This window comes from Cherax quadricarinatus, chromosome 63 (genome assembly GCF_038502225.1).
Source record: "Cherax quadricarinatus isolate ZL_2023a chromosome 63, ASM3850222v1, whole genome shotgun sequence".
Taxonomy (NCBI): Eukaryota; Metazoa; Arthropoda; class Malacostraca; order Decapoda; family Parastacidae; genus Cherax; species Cherax quadricarinatus.
This window is the reverse complement of record NC_091354.1, coordinates 15,577,959-15,596,311: the sequence shown is the minus strand read 5'-3', so window position 1 is coordinate 15,596,311 and position 18,353 is coordinate 15,577,959. Positions and strand designations below refer to the sequence as shown.

Genomic DNA, 18,353 nt, shown 5'->3' with positions numbered 1-18,353 from the left:
ACTCCTTTAGAGTCAATAGAGTATATGTGGTCACTTCAAAGCACCTTTCAAACATAGCTTTTGTGTAGTTTCTTAAGTTGGAAATGACCTGCTGGTCCATGGGCTGCAGGAGAGGAGTGGTATTAGGAGGCAAAAGCCTGACCTTAATGAAGCTCATGTCCCCAGAAAGTCGCTCTGCCAAGTCTGAAGGACGACCAGGGGCATTGTCTAATACCAGGAGGCACTTAAGGTCTAATTTCTTTTCAATTAGGTAATTTTTCACATTGGGGGCAAATGCATGGTGTAACCAGTCATAGAAAAAGTCCCTAGTGACCCATGCCTTACTGTTTGCCATCCACAGCACACACAAATTAGCCTTGAGGATATTCTTTTGCCTGAATGCTCTGGGAGTTTTTGAGTGATACACCAATAAAGGCTTCACTTTGCAATCACCACTAGCACTAGCACACATCAGAAGAGTAAGCCTGTCTTTCATAGGCTTATGTTCTGGGAGTGCCTTTTCCACCTGAGTAATGTAGGTCCTGCTTGGCAATTTCTTCCAAAACAGACCTGTTTCATCACAATTAAACACTTGTTCAGGTTTCAATCCTTCAGCCTCTATGTACCCCTTGAATTCATGCACATATTTTTCAGCCGCTTTGTGGTCTGAACTGGCAGCCTCACCATGCCTAATCACACTATGTATGCCACTACGATTCTTAAATCTTTCAAACCAACCACTATTTTTTTTTTTTTTTTTATTATCACACCGGCCGAGTCCCACCAAGGCAGGGTGGCCCGAAAAAGAAAAACTTTCACCATCATTCACTCCATCACTGTCTTGCCAGAAGGGTGCTTTACACTACAGTTTTTAAACTGCAACATTAACACCCCTCCTTCAGAGTGCAGGCACTGTACTTCCCATCTCCAGGACTCAAGTCCGGCCTGCCGGTTTCCCTGAATCCCTTCATAAATGTTACTTTGCTCACACTCCAACAGCACGTCAAGTATTAAAAACCATTTGTCTCCATTCACTCCTATCAAACACGCTCACGCATGCCTGCTGGAAGTCCAAGCCCCTCGCACACAAAACCTCCTTTACCCCCTCCCTCCAACCCTTCCTAGGCCGACCCCTACCCCACCTTCCTTCCACTACAGACTGATACACTCTTGAAGTCATTCTGTTTCGCTCCATTCTCTCTACATGTCCGAACCACCTCAACAACCCTTCCTCAGCCCTCTGGACAACAGTTTTGGTAATCCCGCACCTCCTCCTAACTTCCAAACTACGAATTCTCTGCATTATATTCACACCACACATTGCCCTCAGACATGACATCTCCACTGCCTCCAGCCTTCTCCTCGCTGCAACATTCCTCACCCACGCTTCACACCCATATAAGAGCGTTGGTAAAACTATACTCTCATACATTCCCCTCTTTGCCTCCAAGGACAAAGTTCTTTGTCTCCACAGACTCCTAAGTGCACCACTCACTCTTTTTCCCTCATCAATTCTATGATTCACCTCATCTTTCATAGACCCATCCGCTGACACATCCACTCCCAAATATCTGAATACGTTCACCTCCTCCATACTCTCTCCCTCCAATCTGATATTCAATCTTTCATCACCTAATCTTTTTGTTATCCTCATAACCTTACTCTTTCCTGTATTCACCTTTAATTTTCTTCTTTTGCACACCCTACCAAATTCATCCACCAATCTCTGCAACTTCTCTTCAGAATCTCCCAAGAGCACAGTGTCATCAGCAAAGAGCAGCTGTGACAACTCCCACTTTGTGTGTGATTCTTTATCTTTTAACTCCACGCCTCTTGCCAAGACCCTCGCATTTACTTCTCTTACAACCCCATCTATAAATATATTAAACAACCACGGTGACATCACACATCCTTGTCTAAGGCCTACTTTTACTGGGAAAAAATTTCCCTCTTTCCTACATACTCTAACTTGAGCCTCACTATCCTCGTAAAAACTCTTCACTGCTTTCAGTAACCTACCTCCTACACCATACACTTGCAACATCTGCCACATTGCCCCCCTATCCACCCTGTCATACGCCTTTTCCAAATCCATAAATGCCACAAAGACCACTAGTTGCAGGCAATTTCTTTACCAAATCGTCATGCAACTGCCTAGCCTTTTCACAAATGATCGCTTGAGAGATGCAATCTCCTGCTATCTGTTTTTCATTTATCAACACCAATAACAGTCTCTCAACATTTTCTAACACTTGCGGTCGCTGTTTCGTAATCACAGTTGCACCTTTCGCAAGAACAGCTTCCTTGATTGCTGTTTTCCTGCTCATTATAGAGAATGTAGAGAGAATGGAGCGAAACAGAATGACTTCAAGAGTGTATCAGTCTGTAGTGGAAGGAAGGCGGGGTAGGGGTCGGCCTAGGAAGGGTTGGAGGGAGGGGGTAAAGGAGGTTTTGTGTGCGAGGGGCTTGGACTTCCAGCAGGCATGCGTGAGCGTGTTTGATAGGAGTGAATGGAGACAAATGGTTTTTAATACTTGACGTGCTGTTGGAGTGTGAGCAAAGTAACATTTATGAAGGGATTCAGGGAAACCGGCAGGCCGGACTTGAGTTCTGGAGATGGGAAGTACAGTGCCTGCACTCTGAAGGAGGGGTGTTAATGTTGCAGTTTAAAAACTGTAGTGTAAAGCACCCTTCTGGCAAGACAGTGATGGAGTGAATGATGGTGAAAGTTTTTCTTTTTCGGGCCACCCTGCCTTGGTGGGAATCGGCCGGTGTGATAATAAAAAAAAAATAAAAATAAAATATAGTTAACGATGGTTGATTGGGGGTTACTATACAACCTAACCAGCTCCAACACACGCACTCCACTTTCGTACTTTGCAATTATCTCTTTCTTCATTTCAATAGTCATTAGCACCCTTGGTCTCGAAGGGTTGGCACTAGAAGCTTTCTTGGGGCCCATGGTGACTTATTTTGCAGAAACAAGCACCAAAAACAGTGATAATGTGGAATGTACCGAATGTATCCTTAGATGCGCGCACACTGGCTGGGTTGTAAACACTGGCACACACAGGGCAGTTCAGGCCACACGTGGACACGTCTCATACGAATAGCATCGCATACCAGGTTTCGTAACGGGAACCGAGGCAAATTTTCTGTGATATAATGCATCGATTACCGGATTTATCAGATACCGATAGCATTGTGAACCAGGGGTCCACTGTACAGTGCAAAGTCGCTGTTTTAAACCAAAAACACAGTCATTTTTTTTTCTCATTATGCACTGTGTGTTGCAGAATTTCTTTTACTGTGCACACTGACCACATAGACCCATTCTTTCATATACAGTGGACCCTTGGCTAACGATATTAATCCGTTCCTGAGAACTCATTGTTAGACGAAATTATTGTTAGCTGAATTAATTTTCCCCATAGGAAATAATGAAAATCAAATTAATCCATTCTTGGCACCCTAAAGTAAGAAAAAAATTTTTTTTACAAGAAATATACATTTTCCTACACACAAAAAGAAGAAGACATGCACAATTACTACTGTACTAAATAAAGAATACATGACACCTTTACTGAAGATCTGGTGATGAGTGATGGGATATGAGGAGGGGAGATGGTGGAAGTTGTTATTTGGAAGGGGAATTCCCTTCCATGAGGACTTGAGGTAGCAAGTCCTTTTCTGGGGTCACTTCCCTTCTTTTAATGCCACTAAGACCAGTTTGAGAGTCACTGGACCTCTGTCGCAAAACATATCTCTCCATAAAGCTCTGTACCTCGTGTTCCTTTAAGATTTGCCTAAAATGGGCCACAACATTGTCACTGTAATAGTCACCAGCACGGCTTGCAATAGCTGTGTTAGAGTGATTTTCATCCATAAAAGTTTGCAGTTCAACCCACTTTGCACACATTTCCTTAATCTCTTTTTTCAATTCCATACTAATTCTCACCCTTTTTACCACAGGGTTGGCACTAGAAGCTTTCTTGGGGCCAATGGTGACTTATTTTGCAATTACAAGCACTAAAAACACTGATAATATGAAATGTACCGAATGTATGCATAGATGCGACTGCACTGGCTGGCTTGTATACACTGGCACACACGGGGCAGCTGAAGCACGCTCAGGCGACACGTGGACGCGTACCGGACGAATCACGTTGGGCGAATTTTTTAATGTTAGCCAGGCCAAAATCATGCTCAAACGCTTCGTTGGGCGGATTTAACGTTATGCGATGCGTTCGTTAGCCGAGGGTCCACTGTATAGGCCTACCAGGTTTCTCTTGCTAGATTTGAAGGTGCTAGAATTTACATGTACTAGTACGTCAATAACCCTGGCGCGTAAGCTGTACTAGTACATCGGAAACCCTGAAAGGGTTAAGTACAGGTCACCACTGAGTTAAGTACAGGTCACCACTGAGTTAAGTACATGTCACCACTGAGTTAAGTACAGGTCACTAACTTTTGTTCTATACACCTGAAAAAAACTTTTTTGGGCTAGTTTTCGAATCCCTAGCAACTTTAATTTCGTACTCCCGTTTAGCTTTTCTTATCCCCTTTAATGAGGAAATATTTCTCCACACAATGGCTTCATTAGTCCATACAAAGGAGAACGGTGAAGAACAGGAAGAGTTTGAGGTAATCAGTACCTCAGCCTTGAGTCGATGTGGTCAGTCCATCAATCTTGAAAAGATTACAACATATGTGCGAAGTGGCTTATATACTGAAGGCAGGAGAGGTGCAGCAGTTGTAGGTGATTACCTCAAACTCCTCCTGTTCTTCACCGTTCTCCTTTGTATGGACTGATGAAGCCACTGTGTGGCGAAATGTTTCCTCATTAAAAGCACCCAAGTGTTGCATGTGTCTAATTTATCAACTTGTCAGTTCTCAGAACCATTCATCTACATTCCTGTCTGGCACAGCAACATCTTGAGATCTTAATACAGGGAATTCTTCACTTGCCTAACCCTTGGGCATGACTTACTTCCACACTGGACAAATGTGATACCGCCTATGACTGCTGCACCTCTCCTGCCTACAGTATATAAGCCACTTCACACATATTCTGTATTCTTTTCAAGATTGATGGATTGACCACACTGACTCTAAGCTGAGGGACTGATTACCTCAAACTCCTCCTGTTCTTCACCGTTCTAGTTGGATGGACTGATGAAGCCATTAACCCCTTCAGAGTTGACAGGCCCTCTCAGAGACTTGTTCTCAGGGTTGGCCAAATTTCAAAAAAAAAAAAAAAAAAAAAAAAAAAAAAAAAAAAAAAAAAAAAAAAAAAAAAATCTTATGAAAAGATAGAGAATCTTTTCCCGACCATAATGACACCAAAAGTATGAAATTTGATGGAAAACTTACAGAATTATGCTCTCGCGAAGTCAGCAGTTTCGACGATGTTTATACATCGGCGATTTTGCCCACTTTGAGCCCTATTTTCGGCTAATTCCAGTGTACTTGTCGACAAAAATCATAACTATTTTGCTAGAACTCCATTTTTTCTATCGAATGAGTGCAAGAAACCACCCATTTACCGATTTCAACTATCCAATACAGTGGTCAGAATTTAGCAATTTTGCCAATTTCACACAAATTTCAAAAGATGCCAATTTCCGAATAGGGTCCAGAATAAACAAGACAGACATTCCTGGAACTAAAATAACATTTCCTCTGTTCATTAGTCATGTCCCCATGCCCCTCTTACATTCTTTTGCTTTCCACTTTGAACTTTTATTCTCACAAAAAAAATAGATTTATTGTTATGCATTGGTGTAGAAATGGTATAAATATTATCAGCACACTTGTGAAAGAATATTAGACTCACCAGTTGATGTGTATTGGATGCATAGCATGATTTGTTTACTTTTGAATTTTGGTAAAAATCAAACATTTCTGCTACTTTGAGCGCAATTTCAAGGTAGTTTTCTTTGTAAAACCAGTCAAAATCATCTCAATTTCTGTAATATGTCTTCCATTCTATAGAATGAGACCAGGAAAACTAGAATACAACAATAAATACCATACAAAAATACAGTGCAAAGTCGCTGTTTTAATCCAAAAACACGGTCAAAGTTTTTTTTTTTTCTCATTACGCATTGTGTGCTGCAGGATTTTTTTATACTGCGCACATTGACCACGTAGACCCATTCTTTCATATGTAGGCCTACCAGCTTTCTCTCACTAGATTTGAGGGTGCTAGAATTTAGGCGTACTAGTACGTCAAAAACCCTGGTGCGTAAGCCGTACTAGTACAGCCGAAACCCTGAAAGGGTTAAAGATACCCAAGTGTTGCGCGTGTCTAATTTATCAGAATTATCAAAGCTTATTGCTTAGGTAGCATTGAAGGTGGGATGGACAAATGTTCAGTTAGTGGGATGTATTTGTGAAGGACCTGCATAGTATAGGCCAACAGGCCTGCTGCAGTGTTCCTCCTTTCTTAGGTTCTTATTAATGCTGAAGAGTCCAATGACAAGCTATCTTTTCTATAAGGGACACTGAAACATGCCTTCTCACATCCATCCATATACATTTGCCTATTTTTTTATGAAAATTGAGACATATGCAACATCTGGTTATCTTTACTGTAGAAGTTTTGCCATCCAATGGCTTTATCAATACAGAATCTAGAACATAATTTGAAGACAGTAGAACTATATACAAGAGATGAGGTAATCAGTCCCTAAGCCTTGGAGTTGGTGTGAAGAGCACCGTAGTCTTCATGACTACGGTGCTCTTCACACCAACTCTAAGGCTGAGGGACTGATTACCTCATCTTCTGTACATAGTTGTCTTCAAATTATGTCCTAGAATCTGTACTGATAAAGCCACTGGATGGCAAAATGTCTACAATAAAGATACCCAGATGTTGTACGTGTCTCCGTTTTCATCTTGTCGGTACTGTATACCATTCTTGTACTATTTTTTTATGCTACCCAAGCCATAGCTTTTGTAACCTTTTTTCTCATGTACTGCCACACATATAACTACTACTACTGCCCAGTACATCAGCAGTTTTCTAAGGTTCAATTTACGTCAATTTTGACTTATGAACAGTTAGTCGGAACCAAGCTTGGTTGTAAGTCGGATGGTAGGCGTACAACTTTTCTCCAAATTCTTTAAGTGCAAGTAATGAAAAATCTTCTTCTTTCAACAAACCAGCCATATCCCACCAAGGCAGGGTGGCCCAAAAAAGAAAAATCAAAGTTTCTCTTTTTAACTTTAGTAATGTATACAGGAGGAGGGGTTACTAGCTCCTTTCTCCCGGCATTTTAGTTGCCTTTTACAACACACATGGCTTACGGAGGAAAAATTCTGTTCCACTGTCCCATGGAGATAAGAAATAAACAAGAACTAGTAAGAAAACAGAAGAAAACCCAAAGGGGTGTGTGTATATATGTTTGTACATGCATGTGTAGTGTGACCTAAGTGTAAGTAGAAGTAGCAAGATGTAACTAAAATCTTGCATGTTTAAGAGACAGCAAAAAGACACCAGCAATCATACCATCATGTAAAACAATTACAGGAGGCAGGACAGTAGTAGCTCCCTGAGTGGTTGCTGTCTACCAACCTATTACCTAGGGTAATGAAAAAAGATATGAAATAAAATGACACATACATACACCTCATGCAACATATGTAAGGCCCATCTTGGAGTATGCAGCATCAGTATAGAACCCACACCTGAGGAAGCATGGTAAGAAATTGGATAAAGTGCAGATGTACACAACAAGGTTTGTTCCTAAGTTAAGGGGCATGAGCTACAAGGAGAGGTTAATAAAAATGAATCTAACAACATTGGTGGAAAGAAGAACCAGGGAAAATATAACATACAAAACACTCAGGGAACTGATAAGGTAGATAGGGACATGCTATTTGAGAAGCAAAAAACATGGACACAATTGTAGGCTAGACACAGATGAGCTACATAGATGTCAGGAAGTATTTCTTCAGTCTGTGTAGTTTGAGAGTAGAATGATCTCAGTGAAAAAGTGATGGAGGCATGCTCTATACATGGCTTTAAGAGCAGGTTCAATAGGGCCCCACAAGGCTAGGAGGGAGCGAATCTGGGAAATGGCAAGTTGAGAGATGAAGACAAGAGATAAGACTTGACCTCTGCAGCCACAAAGAGGTGAGATATGGCCATAGAAAATGCAATGAGCATATTTTGAGAAAGATCCTACGAGTGATTTTCAGCTCAAGAATTGTATCAAGTCAAAACCAGACACCATGGGTCTTAAAACTAAGAATAAGAATAAATTTACATTAGAGATTTATTTTAATTGCATTTATGGATTTAGAAAAGGCATATGACAGAGTGGATAGAGCAGCAATGTGGCAGATGTTGCAAATGTATAGAATAGGTACTAAGTTACTAAATGCTGTAAAGAGTTTCTATAAGAAAAGTGAGGCTCAGGCTAGGGTTTGTAGGAGAGAGGGAGATTACTTCTCAGTAAAATAGGTCTTGGACAAGGATGTGTAATGTCACCATGGTTGTTTAACATTTATATATGGGGTTGTAAAATAAGTATATGCTAGGGTGTTGGGGAGAGGAGTGGGATTATATTATGGAGAATCAATGCAAAATGGGAGTTGACACAGTTACTGTTTGCTGATGATACTGTGCTTTTGGGGGATTCTAAAGAAAAGTTGCAAAGGTTTGGGAGGGTGTGTAAAGGTAGAAAGTTGAAAGTGAATATAGATAAGAGTAAGGTGATGAGGGTATCAAACGATTTAGATAAAGAAAAACTGGATATCACATTGGAGGGAGGGAGTATGGAAGAAGTGAATGTTTCAGATATTTGGGAGTTGACTTGTCAGCAGATGGGTTTATGAAGGATGAGGTAAACCACAGAATTGATGAAGGAAAAAAAGGTGAGTGGTGCTTTGAGGTATTTGTGGAGACAAAGAACATTATCCATGGAGGCAAAGAAGGGAATGTATGAGAGTACAGTGGTACCAACACTCTTATATGGGTGGGAAGCATAGGGTTGTAAATGCTGCAGAGAGGAGGCGGTTGGAGTCAGTGGAGATGTCGTGTCTAAGGGCAATGTGTGGTGTAAATATTATGCAGAAAATTCGTAGTGTGGAAATTAGGAGGAGGTGTGGGGTTACTAAAAGTATTAATCAGAAGGCTGAAGAGAGGCTGTTGAGGTGGTCTGGTCATTTAGAGAGAATGGAACAAAGTAGAATGACTCGGAGAGAGTATAAATCTATTGAGAAAGGATGGCAGGGTAGGGGTCGTCCCTGAAAAGGTTGGGGGGAGGGGGGCAAAGGAAGCTTTGTGGGCGAAGGGCTTGGACTTCCAGCAAGCGGGTGTGTGCATGTTAGATAGGAGTAAATGGCGACGAATGGTTTTTGGGACCTAATGAGCTGCTGGAGTGCGAGTAGGGTAATACAGTGGACCCCTGCCTTACGAATGCATCGCGTTACATTAAATCCACGATACGAAGCATTTGAATGCAAAAATTTTGCCTCACCTCACGATAAAAAACTCGCCTTACATGATTCATCCAGGACACGTCCCAGGTGTGGCCTCAGCGCCAGTGTTTACAAGCCAGCCAGTGCGGTCGCATCTAAGCATACATTCGGTACATTTCAATTAACCTAGTGTTTTTAGCGCTTGTAACTGCAAAATAAGTCACCATGGACCCCAAGAAAGCTTCTAGTGCCATCTCTGTGGTAAAAAGGGGAAGAATTAGTATGGAATTGAAAAGAGAGATGTATGCAAAGTGGGTTGAACTGCAAACCTTTACAAATGAAAATCACCCTGACACAGCTACTGCAAGCCATGTTGGTAACCTGTACAATGACAGTGTTATGGCCCATTTTAGGAAAGTCTTAACCCTTTCAGGGTCCGTCCCGTAGATCTACGGCTTCACGTTGAGTGTCCAAACCGTAGATCTACGCCAAAATTCTATCGCCGTCAAATTTAGTGCGAAAACGCTCATAGGCCTACATGTGAGAGAACGGGTCTGCGTGGTGGGTGTGTGCCATAAACAAAAAATCTAGGCACCCGCATAGCATTGTGGGAACGCCGGCTCAGTTACCCTTGTTCACCATGCCTCGTCGCAAGTCAGCTCTCACTCCCCGGAAAATTGGGACTCTCCTCTTCCTATCTGATAGTTCTGACACTGATGGAAGTGGAAATGAAGATGAATTCTACAGCTCTGATAAGTTAGTGACCGAAAAGAATGACCAGGATATCGAAAATAGTGCAGAAAACCCTGACGATCCTCAACCTTCTACCTCTGGTGTGGGCACTCGTGACTCACGGTCGGTTGTTCCTCAACGCAAGAGAAAACTAATATTTTCGCGTGGCCAGGCCTCTGACTTCAGTAATGATGATGATAGTGAAGTGGATTATGATTTTATTGCGCTCGACGATCATTTGTGTAGTGATAGTGAGGAATCATATTCACCAGTGAAGCGTCGGTATGTTCGCCGCCGCATGCGCTCGGGTAGTGTACCCTATGCTGTGCCCAGGGGACGGAGTACATCCCGGAGTACATCCCGTGGCCCTTCACCAGTTTTAGGTAGTGATAGTGAGGATGATGTGGCTACACTTGGCATGGACAGACCACAGGCATCAGTGGATGGTGTTAGCGGTGATGGTAGTGGCACCGCCATGCGTGACTCACCAGCCCAGGGTGGGACCCACGCTGCTGACTCGTCAGTTCAAGGACAAAGCGGAGCATCAGCCACCAGCCCACCACAACCACAACCACCCGCACAACCAGCCTATGATGTCCAGTATCCACCAGCAAACCGTATGTGGGATTGGCAGCAAAATCCCAATTTTGTTCCCAAGTCTCACCACTTTGATGACTCTCAAAGTGGAATTCTACCTACTTGTCCCCTTGGAACCACGGCCAATGAACTGGAATTCTTTGAATTATTCTTTGACCAGCCATTGATGGAAACTATTGTCAGGGAAAGTAATAAGTATTTTGAGTACACCATGGCAAATACGATCATATCACCACAGTCAAGACTACACAGGTGGAAAGAGACGACTGTTGCAGAAATGTATTTGCTTTTTGCAACAATAATGCTTATGCCTCATGTCTATAAGCATAATATAAAAGCATACTGGTCCACAGATCGGCTAATTTGTACCCCGGTCTTCAGTGAAATCATACCAGTGAACAGGTTTATCTTACTCTTACGTATGTTGCACTTCTCTGACAAAACCAGGCCTGACAGAAGTGACAGGTTATACAAGATTAGAAATGTTTTCATGTATCTCAAACAAAAGTTCAGCGTATACTTTTATCCATTCAAGAATCTTGTAATTGACGAGTCTTTGATTTTGTTCAAGGGTAGACTGTCATTCAAGCAGTATATACCGAGCAAGAGGAAACGCTTTGGTATAAAACTCTTTGTACTCTGTGATTGTGACAGTGGCCTGGTGTTGGATATTGTTGTATACACGGGTAGTAAAACATTGAAAGATACCAAGATGTTATTGGGTATCTCAGGTGACGTAGTGAGAAACATGATGGCACCTTATCTTGGTAAGGGGCATACATTATATACCGATAACTGGTACACAAGCCCATTAATCAGTGATTTCATGCGAGTGAACAAGACAGATGTGTGTGGCACAGTGCGTTCTAATCGTAAACATATGCCCAGGCTCAATGCAGGCGCTCGTGGTGATGACGTGCAGGTGTTTACTGCCAATGACATCATGGCATTACGGTGGCATGACAAACGAGATGTCACATTGTTGACAACCATTCACCGTAATGAAATGCAAGACAGTGGCAAAGTTGATCGAGTGACTAATGAACGTATTCGAAAACCAGTGACAGTGATTGATTATACACAAAACATGCGCTTGGTTAACAAATGTGACATGCAGATTGGTTTTGTTGACTGTGTTCGTAAGAGTTACAAGTGGTACATGAAACTTTTCTTCCATCTCATGGACATTTCAATACTCAATGCATATAATATGTACCAAATAAAGACTGGCAACAGACCACCGTATGGTGAATTTTGTTTGTCTGTTGTCAGACAACTCATAATGAAGTACCAGGTAAGAACACCTGCTATACAACAAGGTCCTCGAATTACTCAGGATATACCCAAGCGTTTGAGGAGGGAAGGTGATCATTTCATAATACAACTTCCTTCAACTCAGAAGAAATTTGCTCAGAAGAGATGCATCGTCTGTGCACAAACAAAACGACGGCAACAAAGACGCAAAGACACTCGGTTTATGTGTGAGGAATGTAAGGTGCCCCTGTGCATGGTGCCTTGTTTCAAGGAGTTCCACAAGCTCCAGCAGTTCTAAAACCATGTCCAGTGATTGTAAATATGTAAATATATGATAGAACATTAGTATTATACAAGATTTGTGCATGTTTATTGTAATAAACAACAGTGGTAAACAATAATATGATAATAACTTTAGTGCGGTTGTGTTCAATACAGTGAGTTTATATATATACATTATATACAGTATTGGTCTCTCAGGCCCCAAATGTTAGTAGGAATAGAAAAAAATTGGAAAAGAAAAGAAAAAACTATAAAAACCGCAAAATATTGTAATGCGCATATGTGGAATTCGTCGATGTTGCCGCCACCACATCATTTTTGACAAACTTCTTGGCACTGTATCTCGGTAAGTACTGATCAGAATTTTTTTTTTGTATTATTACCTTCACAAAAATATGTTCTTTAATTCTGTAAGAAAAAATAATTTTGTTTTTTTTTCAAAATTTCTTGGACACTGGAGCACCACTTCAGATTTTGGCCTTGGACCCTGAAGGGGTTAAAGGAACGGAAGATACAGAGCTCTATGGACAGATTTGTTGTGCGACAGAGGTCCAGTGACTCTCAAGCTGGTCCTAGTGGCATTAAAAGAAGAAGGGAAGTAACCCCAGAAAAGACTTGCTACCTCAAGTGCTAATGGAAAGGGATTCCCCTTCTAAATAATAACTTCCACATACTCCCTTCTTCCCATCCCATCAATCATCACCAGATCTTCAATAAAGGTAAGTGTCATGTACAGTGGAACCTCAAAAATCGAACTTAATCCGTTCCAGGAGCTAGTTCTAAATTCGAGAAGTCTGAAATTCAAAGCAATATTTCCCATAAGAAATAATGGAAATACAATTAATCCGTTCCAGAAACCCAAAAATATTCACACAAAAAATACATTTTATAGAGATTAATTGCAGTTTTACATACAACAAATACTATAGTTTTTAATTATGTATAGTAATATATATATAAATAACATTTTACTTACATTTATTGAAGATTGGTGATGGCATCTGGAAGATAGGGAGGAGGAGAGAGGGAGTTGGGGTTAGTGTTTGGAAGGAGAATCCCCCTCCATGAGGTCTTCAGGTAAAGCCCTCTCTGGGGTTACCTCCCTTCTCTGTCTTTTAATGCCACTAGGACCAGCTTGAGTCACTGGACCCCTGTCTCACAAAGTAACTGTCCACAGTCCTCTGTTTCTGGTGCCCTTTTAACATTTCCCTAAAATGGGACATGGTTCTGTCACTGAACTTGTTGCAAAGATGGCTTGTTTCAGCTTGCTCAGGGTGGCACTTCTGCACAAACATTTGGACATCATTCCACTTGGCACAAATCTCCTTAATCTTTGAAGAAGGCACCTCATCCACTCCCTATATTAACACCTTTCGCAACATCAGCTTCCTTGATTTGTTCTTTCTTTGACAGGAAAGAACCGATGGTCGACTTGTTTTTCCCATACATCCTGGCAAACTCAACAAGTCTCACACCACTCTCATACTTCTGTATTATTTCCTTCTTCACATCTATGGTGTTTCTCACTTTCTTTACCACAGGGGTACCACTAGCAAATTTCTTTGGGCCCATGGCAGCTTATTTCACAGTCCCACAAGCACTAAACACAACGAATGCGTGAATGAGAGTGCAGGTTAGTGTTCACCCAAGCATAAACAAAGCTAGACTGCTCACGGCGCCTGCGCGGGGATGCGGACAGAGCGAGTGGCAGACAGGTCCCATACCCGGCGGTCCGAAAATAGGGGCGCGTTTGATAATAGGGACACAGTTTGCCCGAAAAAATGGTCCTATTTTCAAAACGTTCGATATGTGATACGTTCGATTTTTAAGGTTCCACTGTATTCTATTCTTAGTAGAGTAGTAATTGTGCATGTCTTCTTCAGTTTGTGTGTATTAAAATTAATATTTCATGTGGTGAAAATTTTTTTTTTTTCATACTTTGGGGTGTCAGGAACGAATTAATTTGATTTCCATTATTTCTTATGGGGAAAATTAATTCGGCTAACAATAATTTCGGCTTACGATGAGCTCTCAGGAATGGATTAACCCTTTGACTGTCGCAACCCCCAATCCTGAGGTGTCTCCTGGTGTCGCAAAATTTAAAAAAAAAAAAATTATTTTTTCTTATGAAATGATAGAGAATCTTTTCCCGATTGTAAAGACGCCAAAAAAAACTAAATTTGATGGAAAACTGACGGAATTACGCTCTCGTGAAGTTAGCGACCGCGGCGATATTTACAAATCGGCGATTTCGCCCACTTTGAGCCCTATTTTCGGCTAATTCCATTATTCCAGTCAACCAAACTCATAGCTATTTCTTCAGAACTCCATTTTTTCTATTGATTGAGTACAAGAAACTGCCCATTTACCAATTTCAACTACCCAATAACATGGTCAGAAATTTGCAATTTGGCCAATTTCACGAAAATAAAAAAATATGACAATTTCAAAATAAGGACCAGAATGAACAATGCAGACATTCCTGGCTCTAAAATAACATTTTCTTTGTTCATCAGTCATGTCTCCAGGCCCCTGTGATATTACTCTTGCTTTTTATTTTGAAATTTTATTCAAACAAACAATAGAAGATTTACTGTTATGCAGACTACTGCAATACTGTAATAATTGTAAAAATTACATCAACCCATTCATGACTGCATATTAGAATGGCTATTTGGACATTTATTGGACAATGATATCATTTGTTTACTTTTGAACATCGGCAAAAATCAAACATTTCCCGTACTTTGTGCTCCATTTCCAGGTTCTTTTTATAGTAAAATTAATCAAAATCACCTCTATTTCTATAATATAGTTTCCATTCTATCAAATGAGACCAAGAAAACGAGAATACAACCACAAATACTATACGAAAATAGATCACAAAGTCGGCATTTAATTAAAAAAATGGTCGGAGTTTTTTTTTCTCATTATGCACTGCGTGCTCCAGGATTTTTTTTATATGGTGCACACTGACCACACAGACCCATTCTCTCACATGTGGGCCTACCAGCTTTCTCCTGCCTGATTTGAAGCCACTAGAATTTATGAGTATACATGTATATGTCAAACACGGTACCTCGTAAACGTATATATACGGCCGCGACAGTCAAAGGGTTAATATCGTAAGGTGGGGGATCAGGGCAACCGGTTAACCAGACTTGAGTCCTGGAAATGGGAAGTACAATGCCTGCACTTTAAATGAGGGGTTTAGAATATTGGCAGTTTAGAAGGAGGTTTAAACTTTTGTATTTGAGTGCTTCTGCAAAAACAGTGATTATGTATGAATGATGGTAAAATTGTTGAATGATGAAAATTTCTTCTTTCTTTTTGAGTCACTCTGCCTCGGTGATAAATGGCCGACGTGTTAAAAAAAAATGTTATTTGAATCTGTGCATCTTTTAATTATTTACACAAAATTTAAAAATCCTCACCTAATAATTTTTAAACAATGGTAAAAACTTAACTGCTTGATATTAAAAAAATATTGGGGTGGGAGGGAAGGTTCTGTGAAAATATGTTTATTGAAACTGAGAGTATAGCCTTTGCATTATGGTTTGTAATAAACAACAAATCCAAGTTCACCTTATGAGGCAATGCTGAGATTTTTCAAATTTTGTTTAGCTGCTTAGAACTTAAAAAAATTTAGGTCTAAATATTTTTCCTTGCTATTCTTAAACATTCAAGTACATACTTGCTTCGTTGCAGTATATCCAAGTGCATTTTCTTCTAAGCCTTCCATTAATCGGGTTATGTTAACATCTTCAGATTTCATCCAGTTGCTTAGTACTTTAGTCAGTGTCATACACCAGGAACTGCTACCATCATTACATCTGTCAGATGAATTAAACAATATTAACAAATTTTACTACAATATCTTCTGCTTGACAAATATAAAGTACAGTACCATCATTAAATACAAATATATGGCTGCAAATAAATAGTACTGGATTTTCATGTATGTATTTAACCCTTAAACAGTCCAAACGTATATATATGTTTACTCATGCAGCGCCCTGAATATTTTTGAAAAAAAAAAAAAAAAAAAAAAAAAAAAAAAAAAAAAAAAAAAAAAAAAAAAAAAAAAAAAAAAATAGAAAAAAAGAGCACATTTTTTTTTAAATGTTTTAGAAAAAAAATTAGGGTCAGTACTTAGAGATATGAGGCAGAGAAGTTGGCAGTGGATGCTCATGTGACAGCAACATGGAGTCCTGCCCCTTGCAGAAGTGTTGCCAATATACCTTTTTTTCTATTTTTCACATTATTTTATATAATTTTTATGTTTTCATAATTACAATTTATAGTAGTTCTTGTCATTTCATAACCAATCTTTGTTCTGACACTAGTATTAGGTACTGAAATTGTACTCAAATTGTCACAAACATACTGACAGGTGGACATTTACACCTGCCTTGGTCATTTACTATTCCTTTCTTTCTTTCAACACACCGGCCGTATCCCACCAAGGTGGGGTGGCCCAAAAGGAAAAACGAAAGTTTCTCCTTTTACATTTAGTAATATATACAGGAGAAGAGGTTACTAGCCCCTTGCTCCCGGCATTTTAGTCGCCTCTTACAACACGCATGGCTTACGGAGGAAGAATTCTGTTCCACTTCCCCATGGAGATAAGAGGAAATAAACAAGAATAAGAACTAGAAAGAAAATAGAAGAAAACCCAGAGGGGTGTGTATATATGTGCTTGTACATGTATGTGTAGTGTGACCTAAGTGTAAGTAGAAGTAGCAAGACGTACCTGAAATCTTGCATGTTCATGAGACAGAAAAAAGGACACCAGCAATCCTACCATCATGTAAAACAATTACAGGCTTTCGTTTTACACTCACTTGGCAGGACGGTAGTACCTCCCTGGGCGGTTGCTGTCTACCAACCTACTACCTATATCATTTACTATTGTCTTGGATTATTACCTGGAGTTTACCTGGAGAGAGTTCCGGGGGTCAACGCCCCCACGGCCCGGTCTGTGACCAGGCCTCCTGGTGGATCAGAGCCTGATCAACCAGGCTGTTACTGCTGGCTGCACGCAAACCAACGTACGAGCCACAGCCCGGCTGGTCAGGAACCGACTTTAGGTGCTTGTCCAGTGCCAGCTTGAAGACTGCCAGGGGTCTGTTGGTAATCCCCCTTATGTATGCTGGGAGGCAGTTGAACAGTCTCGGGCCCCTGACACTTATTGTATGATCTCTTAACGTGCTAGTGACACCCCTGCTTTTCATTGGGGGGATGTTGCATCGTCTGCCAAGTCTTTTGCTTTCGTAGTGAGTGATTTTTGTTTGCAAGTTCGGTACTAGTCCCTCTAGGATTTTCCAGGTGTATATAATCATGTATCTCTCCCGCCCGCATTCCAGGGAATACAGGTTTAGGAACCTCAAGTGCTCCCAGTAATTGAGGTGATTTATCTCCGTTATGCGCGCCGTGAAGGTTCTCTGTACATTTTCTAGGTCAGCAATTTCACCTGCCTTGAAAGGTGCTGTTAGTGTGCAGCAATATTCCAGCCTAGACAGAACAAGTGACCTGAAGAGTGTCATCATGGGCTTGGCCTCCCTAGTTTTGAAGGTTCTCATTATCCATCCTGTCATTTTTCTAGCAGATGCGATTGATACAATGTTATGGTCCTTGAAGGTGAGATCCTCCGACATGATCACTCCCAGGTCTTTGACGTTGGTGTTTCGCTCTATTTTGTGGCCAGAATTTGTTTTGTACTCTGATGAAGATTTAATTTCCTTGTGTTTACCATATCTGAGTAATTTAAATTTCTCATCGTTGAACTTCATATTGTTTTCTGCAGCCCACTGAAAGACTTGGTTGATGTCCGCCTGGAGCCTTGCAGTGTCTGCAATGGAAGACACTGTCATGCAGATTCGGGTGTCATCTGCAAAGGAAGACACGGTGCTGTGGCTGACATCCTTGTCTATGTCGGATATGAGGATGAGGAACAAGATGGGAGCGAGTACTGTGCCTTGTGGAACAGAGCTTTTCACCGTAGCTGCCTCGGACTTTACTCTGTTGACGACTACTCTCTGTGTTCTGTTAGTGAGGAAATTATAGATCCATCGACCGAC

General features: G+C 40.9%; 1 protein-coding gene across 2 annotated transcripts in view; it reads right to left on the bottom strand.

Moving 5' to 3' along the window:
• Ltn1 (E3 ubiquitin-protein ligase listerin) overlaps positions 1–18,353 on the bottom strand; it is a gene marked incomplete at its 5' end in the record, with an annotated part of 147,904 nt that overhangs the window by 109,529 nt on the left and 20,022 nt on the right. For both annotated transcript variants that reach the window (XM_070098650.1, XM_070098651.1), the window contains 1 exon segment: positions 15,968–16,106. In XM_070098650.1, the coding sequence (XP_069954751.1) occupies positions 15,968–16,106 (139 nt within the window).